At 38.0% G+C, this 12,560-nt stretch overlaps 1 protein-coding gene across 2 annotated transcripts in view; it reads left to right on the top strand.

Moving 5' to 3' along the window:
• The window catches only part of pcdh1a (protocadherin 1a), a 308,027-nt gene that overhangs the window by 270,947 nt on the left and 24,520 nt on the right, over nucleotides 1-12,560 (top strand). The window contains exon 5 of one of the 2 annotated variants that reach the window (XM_062048096.1): nucleotides 6,950-7,471. The exons of the other annotated variant lie outside the window; for it this stretch is intronic. Coding sequence (XP_061904080.1) covers nucleotides 6,950-7,149 — 200 coding nt within the window. The 3' untranslated portion in view covers nucleotides 7,150-7,471. Of the gene's footprint in view, nucleotides 1-6,949; nucleotides 7,472-12,560 lie in introns of those variants that run through there. 2 annotated transcript variants of the gene reach the window in all.

Raw genomic sequence — 12,560 nt, 5'->3', positions numbered from 1 at the left:
GGGTCTATTCAGGTCTATACTCATACAAAAGGCGCACCGGATTATAAGGTGCATTAAAAGGGGTCACTTTTTATTTTTTTTACATTCGAAACACTTCCTTGTGGTCTACATAACATGTAATGGTGGTTCTTTGGTCAAAATGTTGCATAGATTATGTTTTACAGACCGTTTTCAAGCCACTTTCTGACCACCTCTTCAAGATGCGCCATTTTGTGGGCGGGTCTTTTTTTCGTGGCTCCTCTACGACAGCATCTTCTCTCCGTCATTTTTGTTGTACCGGTAGTTTTTAGCGCTTCCATACCGAGCCTACTGACTGATATAAATTAGAACTGTACGCTACTGTATATTAGAAATGGCAACAGTGGAGGATAAATGCCCCACAACAAGTGAATTGAAAACAAGAAGGAACTTCTTGAGGACGCACGCACATTTTCGGGACCTATGTGTGATGACCTGTCACGTCAGGTGTCACATGATCTGTTGTATCCTTAGTTTCTGAGTTTACTTCCTGGTCAGCGCTATTATTTTAGTTCCACTTCATGTCTGTCGACTAAAGCACTTTTCCCCCTCACATGTTGCTGCTTGGCAGCCTGGCCACACCTGTTTGTGGTTGCCAATCAGGCTTCTATTTACAGTATGTCTGCCTTGTTCTCCAGTCAGGGCTTGAGGATTGAATCAATGTTACGGACTATTAGCTGCATGTGTTGCTGTTTTGATTACTACTCATCCTCTGTTCATAATTACCTGCACGTCGTTCTCCTGTCTCTTGCATTTCGGGGCCACAACTACTGCAGCCATGCGAGTTTGTGACATTATGCAGATCCTAAGTACACATCAGCATGTACCAGTAGGTAAGAAAAGTTGGTTTTGCATACTATTGAGTAACAAAACGGCAGATAATGTCTCCTAATAGGTGCCATTTTGAGGTCTTTATACACATACAATAATAAAACCCGTATGATGATTTTTTTTTATTCAAACGGGATAGCAGATCCATTTTATGTGTCATACTTGATCATTTCGCGATATTGCCATATTTTTGCTGAAAGGATTTAGTATAGAACAACGACGATAAAGTTTGCAACTTTTGGTCTCTGATAAAAAAAAGCCTTGCCCCTACCGGAAGTAGCGTGACGACACCGGAGGAAGGGCTGCTCACATCTGCACATTGTTTACACCAGCAGCGAGAGAGATTCGGACAGAGAAAGCGACGATTACCCCATTAATTTAAGCAAGGATGAAAGATTTGTGGATGAGGAATGTGAAAGTGAAGGACTAGCGTGCAGTGCAGAACGTATCTTTTTCCGCTCTGACCATAACTTAGGTACAAGCTGGCTCATTGGATTCCACACTCTCTCCTTTTTCTATTGTGGATCACGGATTTGTATTTCAAACCACCTCGGATACTATATCCTCTTGAAAATGAGAGTCGAGAACGCGAAATGGACATTCACAGTGACTTTTATCTACATGACAATACATCGGCCAAGCTCTTTAGCTACTGAGCTAACGTGATAGCATCAGGCTTTACTGCATATAGAAACAAAACAAATAAGTCCCTGACTGGAAGGATAGACAGAAGATCAACAATACTACCAAACTCTGGACATGTAAATACACGGTTAATGCTTTCCAGCTTGGCGAAGCCTAGCAATACTGTTGCTAACGACGCCATTGAAGCTAACTTAGCTACGGAACCTCGACAGAGCTATGCTAAAAACATTAGCTCCGCACCTACGCCTGCTCTCATCTGCTCATCACGACCCATGCTCACCTGCGTTCCAGCGATCGACGGTACGACGAAGGACTTTACCCGATCACCGATGCGGTTGGCGGCTCGGAGACGGAGGAAGTCAAGGTGAGGTCATTCAGCTAGCGCGTCTGCTATCCTCAAAGTCCTCCTGGTTGTGTTGCTGTAGTCCGCCGCTAATACACCGATCCCACCTACAACTTTCTTCTTTGCAGTCTCCATTGTTCATTAAACAAATTGCAAAAGATTCACCAACACAGATGTCCAGAATACTGTGGAATTTTGAGATGAAAACAGAGTTTTTTGTATTGGATTCAATGGGCTCCGAATACTTCCGCTTCAACCGTTGACGTCACGCGCAAACGTCATCATATCGAAACGTTTTCAGCCGGAAGTTTGCCGGGAAATTTAAAATTGCACTTTATAAGTTAACCCAACCGTATTGGCATGTGTTGCAATGTTAAGATTTCATCATTGATATATAAACTATCGGACTGCATGGTCGGTAGTAGTGGGTTTCAGTCGGCCTTTAATGCTCCGACAATCCATCAAGCTGTGTGGCTTAGTAACTTACTAAAGTTGTACTAAAACATTTTGAAAGATTTTTGAGCACTGTGTGTAATGTTCTATTTTCTCAATGAAATATCAACGTTTTAGGCTTGCTTGCTATTGTCATCTTGCAGTCCACACATATCTCTTATGTGTGACTCCATCCATCCCTTTTCTTACTGCCATCTACAAATCACATTTATTACACCACGTGCCAATTAAAATTGTGTCGAGGTTGGTAAGCACAACCAGAATTAATCTGTAGGTGCACCAGGTTTTAAGACACACCATTGTGAAGTGATGTGAATTATATATATATATATATATATATATATATATATATATATATATATATATATATATATATATATATATATATATATATATATATATATATAGCGCTTTTTTCTAGTGACTCAAAGCGCTTTACATAGTGAAACCTGTTACATTTAAACCAGTGTGGGTAGCAGTGGGAGCAGGTTCGAAAGTGCCTGGCTCAAGTACACAACGGCAGTGACTAGGATGACGGTAGCGGGGATCGAACCTGGAAATTGTTGTTGATTTTTGAGAAAATGGAACTATTTTAAGTGCGCCTCATTGTCCGAAAAATACAGTATATAGTAGGGGTGTGGGAAAAAATCGATTCGAATTTGAATCACGATTCTCACGTTGTGCGATTCAGAATCGATTTTCTTTTTTTTTTTAAATCTATTTTTTTTATTTTATTTTTTAATTTTTTAATTATTGTTGTTATTTTTATTTTTATTTTTTAAATTAATCAATCCAAATGTCAGGCTTGTCCGTGACTGTTTGGTTAAGTTTTAGTTTTTCCTCTGTGTTTGTTTTATTTCCTGTCAGCACTCTTATTTTGGTTCAGTTTTCTGTTTGTCTCTCTGAGTGATGTGTAACCTCAGCCGTGGCTGATTAGCACCTGGCCACACCTGGTGTCAATCAGCCAGCTGCTATTTAGACCTGCTTTGCACTCCAGTCAGTGCTGGAGTATTGTCGTTCGAGCTGATACTTGTCGATGTCTTTGTTTGCGGTAAGCTGTTACTGTTTAATAGTTCCTAAAGCTATTTACAGTTTGCTGTCTCCTAACTTCTTGTCTTCCTGTTAGCTATATCCAGTTATCCATTAGTTATTCTTAGTTCCTGTTTGCTCGTTCCTGTTCCCTGTCTCCAGTTTGCCTGTTTCCTGGTTTGTGTCTTGCCTTATTTTTATGGACATTAAATCATGTTTTCCTGTACCAAGCCTACCTTCTCCGCATCTTGGGGTTCATCACCAACACCTTGTGACACCAACAAAACAATACACAGCAATACCATAACAATGCAATCCAATTCCAAAACCAAACCCAACCCAGCAACACTCAGAACTGCAATAAACAGAGCAATTGAGAGGAGACACAAACACGACACAGAACAAACTAAAAGTAGTGAAACAAAAATTAATATTATCAACAACTATCAATATTAGTTACAATTTCAACATAGCAGTTGTAGAGCATTCACGTAATGCTCTCTTAGTATATTGTACCTTGGCAACCACCATATTTGTTATTGTGTACTGCGCATGCGCAAGCCGGTTCTTTTCTATATATTATGCTGTGAGATCAACCAGTAGGACTGACAGCTGTACCAGCCAGTTGAGAATAAACAGAGTTCACTTTATAAAGTATTACCCTCCGTCTGGTCATTCAACATGGTGTCAGAAGTAAACGCGGGCACTTTGGGACGTGCAGTTTGCCACGGAGCACACAGCTACATCAAGTAAAGAACTCCGGACCGTTTCTAATGTTGCTAACGGCTATTCCAACACCCGCCGTGCAACATGTCAGACGGCTTCCGCAGACCGGACCCTCTCGTCTTTGATGAACACATTGCAGAAAACTGGCGAGTGTTTGAACAAGAATATGACATTTTCATCGCGGCGGCACACTATGACAAGCCGGCCCGCACAATAGCCTACATTCTCCTCAATCTAGCAGGATCAGAGGCTATTGAGAGAGAAAGATTGTTTGTTTACACACCGGAAGTGAGAGGACCCGCCGTTGATGGCGTACCAGGACCGGTCTGGTCATTCAACAGCAGTGATTAAAAATCCCTCATTGACATTATCATTAGACATTTATAAAAAAAATAAAAAAAAGAACAACAGTGGCTTATACTTGCATCACATCTCATAAGCTTGACAACTCGCTGTGTCCAATATTTTCACAAAGATAAAATAAGTCATATTTTTCGTTCATTTAATAGTTTAAACACATTTACATCATTGCAATCAGTTGATAAAACATTGTCCTTTACAATTATAAAAGCTTTTTACAAAAATCTACTACTCTGCTTGCATGTCAGCAGACTGGGGTGGATCCTGCTGAAATCCTATGTATTGAATGAATAGAGAATCGTTTTGAATCGGCAAAAAATCGTTTTTGAATCGAGAATCACGTTGAATTGAAAAAAACTCGATTTTGAATCGAATCGTGACCCCAAGAATCGATATTGAATCGAATCGTGGGACACCCAAAGATTCACAGCCCTAGTATACACTACACAGACACATACATACATTGGTGGCTGTCAACACTCAATATGGCCTCCGGTTTGTCACTCAAATACATCTGTGTGCAACATAAACACAAGTAACAAGTCCGATTGTTACAAAATGTACCCCCATCTAACATGCTATTTGATTGTATTGATTTATATTATATAGTACTGTACATCAGGGGTGTTCCGTCAGGGCCAGCAATGCCTTCTTTGCAGATTCGGGAGGTGAATCGAAAACCGGTTGTTGTTCAGAACTGGTTCCCAGGGCATCAATTCTTTGGAATCGCTTGCCATTTTTTCAAACGATTCTCTGATTGATTTTTCAGGGTTGAAATTATGTAATTACACAATGTGCGTAGTGACATCAGATGTCAAAATGGCGGTGCCCGGGCGGAACAAACGCTCTAAAGCTGACTACATTTTACAAGAAAAGATTGCAACAATGCTACTTGTAATAATTATAAGGCTGCTAGTTCATCAAGAGGAGGACATGCGAGCAATATGCTGAAACATTTGAGCACAAAGAATGCAATAATTATAAATGAAAGTGGTGTTTTTTACCACTCCAATCTAATCCCAGTAGCAGTAATGTTGATTCATCTGAATACAACCTAGCATGTTAGCGCTATTATTTGTTAAATTGAAATCAATGTCTTCTCATTTAGATGAGCGTGACGAGAGACAGATTCTGACTGCCTCCGAGGCGGGCAGCCCCAGTTCACATCTGCCCCTACTTACAGTTTTTGAAATCTTAAATTTTCTGAGAGTTTCAATTCCAATTTAAAATTGTCATCAACTGTAAGCCATATTCATCAAAATTATAACCAATAAAGGCTTGACATATCTCACTTTGCATGTAATAAGTTAATATCACATGTTACTAAATGTTACATTCTTGTGTAATTTGCACATGATTAAAGGCCTACTGAAATTAAATTGTCTTATTGAAACGGGGATAGCAGGTCCATTCTATGTGTCATACTTGATCATTTTGCGATATTGCCATATTTTTGCTGAAAGGATTTAGTAGAGAACATCGACGATAAAGTTTGCAACTTTTGGTCGCTGATAAAAAAGCCTTGCCTGTACTGGAAGTAGCGTGACATCACAGGTTGTGGAGCTCCTCACATCTGCACATTGTTTACAATCATGGCCAGCAGCAGCGAGAGCGATTCGGACCGAGAAAGCGACGATTACCCCATTAATTTGAGCGAGGATGAAAGATTTGTGGATGAGGAAAGTGAGAGTGAAGGACTAGAGGGCAGTGGAAGCGATTCAGATAGGGAAGATACTGTGAGAGGCGGGTGGGACCTGATATTCAGCTGGGAATGACTAAAACAGTAAATAAACACAAGACATATATATACTCTATTAGCCACAACACAACCAGGCTTATATTTAATATGCCACAAGTTAATCCGCATAACAAACACCTCTCCCGTCCCGTCCATATAACCCACCAATACAACTCAAACACCCGCACAACACACTCAATCCCACAGCCCAAAGTACCGTTCACCTCCGTAAAGTTCATACAGCACATATATTTCCCCAAAGTTACGTATGTACGTGACATGCACATAGCGGCACGCACGTACGGGCAAGCGATCAAATGTTTGGAAGCCAAAGCTGCGTACTCACGGTAGCGCGTCTGCTATCCAACTCAAAGTCCTCCTGGTTGTGTTGCTGTAGCCAGCCGCTAATACACCGATCCCACCTACAGCTTTCTTCTTTGCTGTCTTCATTGTTCATTAAACAAATTGCAAAAGATTCACCAACACAGATGTCCAGAATACTGTGGAATTTTGCGATGAAAACCGCACAATCCGTGACGTCACGCGCAAACGTCATCATACCGAGACATTTTCAGCAGAATATTTTGCGGGAAATTTAAAATTGCACTTTACTAATCTAACCCGGCCGTATTGGCATGTGTTGCAATGTTAAGATTTCATCATTGATGTATAAACTATCAGACTGCGTGGTCGGTAGTAGTGGGTTTCAGTAGGCCTTTAAGGAAATATAGTAGAAGACCATTACATTACTTCATAAAGCTACTGTAGTCTATTTCCATCCATTTTCTACCGCTTGTCCCTTTCAGGGTCGCAGGGGATGCTGGAGCCTATCCCAGCTGCATTTGGGCGGAAGGCGGGGTACACCCTGGACAAGTCGCCACCTCATCGCATAGACAGACAACATTCACACTCACATTCACACACTAGGGCCAATTTAGTGTGCCAATCAACCTATCCCCAGGTGCATGTCTTTGGAGGTGGGAGGAAGCCGGAGTACCCGGAGTGAACCCACGCAGTCACAGGGAGAACATGCAAACTCCACACAGAAAGATCCCGAGCCCGGGGATCGAACCCAGGACCTTCGTATTGTGAGCCACACGCACTAACTCCTGTTCAACCGTGCTGCTTCATTTTATCGTATTGTGTCATACAATATTTATTATCTAATTATTTAATTTTTTTACATGTAAATTACATATAATGTAATTAATGGTGCTGTTTTTGGGGGGTGCGGCAAGCACCAATTAAACTGATTTCAATTAATTTCAATGGGCAGCGTTTTTGAGATACAATTATTTTAAGTTAAAAAGAGCTCCATCAGAAAACCAATTAAGTTTGTGAGTTGATGTACTACTGTGTGCTGTATATATATTATATATGTTCTATATTACCACAGATTATAGATAGACCTCTATATATATAATGAACTAAAATGCAGACCAGTTAAATGTATGACAATGGCCATAAATGATTTGATGGAGTGTGTAGCTGTTGAGATAGAATTACAACAAAACAGAAACATTGTTGTTGCATGTGTATATAGAAAACCAGGATCAAAAGTGGAAACATTCATGGATAAATTAGAGGAAATGATTAATGGTCTAAATAAAAATAGGACTATAGTAATTTGTGGAGATTATAATATTGATCTTCTAAAGGTAGATTCACATAAACAAACATCAGATTTTTTAGAGATATTATATGAAAAAGGGCTGTACCCATTAATTACAAAGCCTAGCAGAATAACCACAACTAGTGCAACCTTAATAGACAATATATTTACAAATGTTTTAGGGATTCACATCACTACTGGGTTAGTGATAAATGACATAAGTGATCATCTGCCTATATTTGCAATATTTGACTATCAATTACCTAAAAGAACATATCATCAAATACTTAAGAGGAAAAGAAGTGTCAATCATATTAACAACTTCAGGAATGGGCTATTAAAACAAGAGTGGAAAGAGGTGTACACAGACGACATAAACACTGCCTATGATTATTTTCTTAAACATTATACTACTCTATATAAAAAGCATTGTCCTGAGGTTCCATGCACATCTAAACAAAGGCAAAATAATGCACCTTGGATGATAAACAGTTTGAAAAATGCATGTAAAAAGAAAAATATACTTTATAAGGAGTTTATCAAATCAAGAACAGAGAATGCTGAAAAACGCTATAAGAACTAAAAAAACAAGTTGACCAATATATTGAGACAAGCAAAAAGGGAATTTTACAAAAGAATGTTGTGTGAAAATAAAAATAACATAAAGGCTACATGGAATATTTTGAATAAAGCAATAGGGAATAGGACAAGGCGAACAGAACTACCTAGCTATTTTAAAAAAGATAATATGTTAATTGAAAACAAAGATGAAATTGTCAATGAATTAAATCAATTATTTGTAAATGTAGGACCTAGCTTAGCAAAAAAAAATACCAAGAGCTAATGATCAATCAGGGGGTGTCTGGAAAAGGGAAAATACGGTTATGCAGTCAATGTTTCTTAGTGAAGTGACTGAAAATGAAATATTATCTGTGGTTTATAAACTAAAAAACAAGACCTCAACAGACAATGAGGGTATTGACATGAAAATAATAAAAAACACAATTGATTGCATCATTAAACCATTACATTATATAATTAATTTTTCTTTTAAAGTAGGAGTTTTCCCAGACAGTATGAAAACAGCTAAGGTCACACCTTTATTTAAAACCGGAGATAAACATACATTTGGTAATTATAGACCAGTATCTCTCCTATCTCAATTTTCAAAAGTGCTTGAAAAACTGTTTGTTAATAAATTAGACTGCTTTATTGAAAAACATAAATTATTAAATGAAAGTCAGTATGGATTTCGATCAAATAGGTCTACGAGCTTGGCCATCATGAACATTATTGAAGAGATTACAACTGCAATTGATCAAAATAAATACACAATAGGAGTGTTCATTGATTTAAAGAAGGCATTTGACACTATAGATCATCAAATTCTCATTTCTAAATTATATACTTATGGAGTTAAAGGAGTTGCACTGGACTGGCTAACCAGCTATTTACAACAACGACAGCAATATGTTGAGATCGATGATTATAGGTCAGAATGTAGGAATATTCAATGTGGAATTCCACAAGGTTCGATTTTAGGACCCAAACTTTTTATTTTATACATAAATGATATTTGTGAGGTCTCGGAAATTTTACAGTACGTATTATTTGCAGACGATACAAATTTACACTGTTCAGGAGATGACTTGAAAATCTTAGCCGGTAATATTGAAGAGGAAATGGTTAAACTAAAATTGTGGTTTGATGTAAATAAATTATCTTTAAACTTGGAAAAGACTAAATTTATGGTATTCAGTAATAAAAGAAAGATAGAAGTTAGTTTATCCATAAACAATGTGAAAATTGAGAAGGTGTCTGAAATCAGATTTCTTGGGGTCATCTTAGATGAAAAGTTGACATGGAAAGCTCAAATATTGCATGTGAAAAATAAGGTATCTAAAAGCTTATTTATTTTGAACAAGGTTAAATACAGTTTCCCATATAACACAATGAGAATGTTATATTGCTCAATTATTCTACCTTATTTCAATTATTGTGCAGAAATATGGGGAAATACATATCACAGCAACATAATGCCTTTATTTATTTCACAGAAAAGAGCAATTCGTATAATTTGTACAGTAGGATATAGAGACCACACAAATCCACTCTTCATTAGGTCAGGATTATTAAAACTAAAAGACATTGTAGAATTGCATACTCTATTAGTGACGTTCAAAGCTAGAAATAAAGTTCTTCCTAAAGAATTACAAAAGTTATTTGTGTTCACGTCTGAAGATGAGAACCACAGAAGGCCGTATGATTTTAAACATCCAAGAGTGCGAACAAATTTGAAGCAAATGTGCTTGTCTGTTGCTGGTGTGAAAGCATGGAATTCGCTAGACAAAGACTTAAAAAGTTGCAAGAATATATTTGAATTTAAAAAGAGTTACAAAAAGAGACAACTGGAATTATATCAAACTGATTTTTGATTTTGATTGGACGTGTCATTTTGAAAATGCTTAAACGAAAATTTTAAATATTTTAGAGTTCGGGTGTTGGTGGAGGGAACAGTGATAAAGTCATCTAAATAATTTGTGTTAAAAAGGGGACAAATAAATACAAGAATAGTATTCTTCCATCTGCTCCTTTCTGATCATGGAAATGTATAAGAAACAAAAAAAACCAAAAAAAACAACGAAAGTGTCAACTGTATATGGCTTGTATATATGCATTTTAATGAAAGGAATAAAAAGAAGTGATGAAAATTATGAGATTAGCTTTAGTTACTGCCATATAAAAATGAGCCGAAATTTTTGAATGAAAGAAACTGCTGTTCTAAATGTGTCCACTGGATGTCGCAATAGCAATTTCTTGTATCTTTGCACATTATGTTACATATGTAAAACAAATAAACCACAGTCGAGGAAAATGAGCAAACTACATAAATAACATCCTGTAATTTGATTTTGATATGATTTTTTTTATCGTTATAGATTGAAAATTAATACCAACAAGCGGTAGGAAATGGATGGATGGAGTTGACTGATGAACATTATCACATAATGTATTCAGAAAGTAGAGATAACGACAAATAAAGATAGAATACTATTAACCGCCACGTTTAAGTGTAAAAAAAAATAAAAAAAATAATGATTTGTACATTTTCAGAATGTGCTTGTTCTATTTTTAAACAAAGAAAACAATCTGCAGTTGTCTTTATTTTTCAGTTATCGTGCCGTGATTTTACCAGTCCGGCCCACTTGGGAGTAGATTTTTCTCCATGTGGTGACTTGTCCAGGGTGTACCCCGCCTTCTGCCTGAGTGCAGCTGGGATAGGCTCCAGCACCCCCCGCGACCCAGAAAGAGACAAGTGGTAGACAATGGATGGATGGTATTAGGAAAGGTATAGGAGTCATTTTACCAAGAGTGGAACGGAATAGGAATTAAAATCCCTATGTCACCCTCAATTGACTGCGAAACGTGCTGCACCCTAGGACAATTTTTGATAAAACGCTTGTCTGTGCTAGGGTACCTAATGTTGTGGGCTCCCTTAACAATTCATAAAGAAGTTAATTCCAGCTGTTGGAATGAGAAACAACAGTTTTGAGCATGGCCTTATTTTCTCCAACTGGGCCACCGTATATTGAAACTTTACGATGACTTTAGCACACCTGTACGTTTTGAAGAGCAAAGCATGTGTACTACTACAGCTTCAGTCATCCTATCGTGGTAAATTATTAATTTCTTTCAGCGTGTTCGGAGAAGAAGAAAAAAAAATACTTTCTGTCATAAATGTGTGTTGCTTGTGCATTACCGTTCCTGCATATTGACAACTGCTCTGAGCTTGAAATAACATGCATACTCATGACAGCAAGAATCGCTCCAACACAAACTGTCGGTCTCGAATTCGATCTCTCCCTTGTTAAATTGTCAACAGAATCCTACAAATAAAACCATGTGAAAATGAAACACAAACATGGACGGTATTTGCATACTAAAATAGCAGCTGTTTGAACGTCCATGCGGTCTACTGGTAGCGTGCAATATGCGCTTTGACATTGCAAGAAGAAAATGTCAGACTTTGGCAGGCGAGGCAATGTGTTTAGCTGTCATTGCTTATTTTATGGCCATTGATACTGTTGATGAGCACTCTGTGGTGCTTGGCATCAGGTTGCATTACACACTTGCATTTAGTGTCCAGAATAATGTCCGCTGTCCTAAAATCACTGTCAATCTGAAAGTCAATTACTAAAACTGGCAATCAGGAAAGCTATGGCATCTTGGGTTCACCTTTTTCCATCTTCTGGCATTAGGATTCCTGCATTTCGGTTTAAACACACAATGTAGACAGTTCAGGGTTTTGGTGAAGGTATGTAAATGATTTTTGTTTTTTTGCACCTGTGCCGAATTTGACATGAAGCGGCTTGGTGTGGAGTAAACCTCCGGGAAGCTGTAGAGAGGTGTTAATCAAGTGTGAAATCCTTTTGGAGTCTTTGCCTGCACAAGTGTGCTCGCACTCAGAAGCGCATTGCTCAACACTTCACCAAACTCTCCTCCCTTGAACATCTTTTGTAGCAGGGGTCCATTTCACCGCAGTGATGCATACAGACAATATTCTTGGGGAGATGAGAAATAAACTCCAGTTATCATGCATAAGACAGTTTTGCGTTGGTTTTCTGTCTCCTATAAAAAAGCTTTGTGGATCCATGTATTCTCTATACACGACCAAGTATATATTTGTTGTGAATCGTACTGAAATTAATCACAATTTATCGGTCATAATTGTAAAATAATGATATCATTAAGCAGGCATATAGAAACGCATTGCTTAGTTTGGAGGCAAATGCCTTCAGAAGCTT

The sequence above is a fragment of the Entelurus aequoreus genome, linkage group LG05 (assembly GCF_033978785.1).
Source record: "Entelurus aequoreus isolate RoL-2023_Sb linkage group LG05, RoL_Eaeq_v1.1, whole genome shotgun sequence".
NCBI classification, from domain to species: domain Eukaryota; kingdom Metazoa; phylum Chordata; class Actinopteri; order Syngnathiformes; family Syngnathidae; genus Entelurus; species Entelurus aequoreus.
This window is presented reverse-complemented; position numbering and strand designations above follow the sequence as displayed.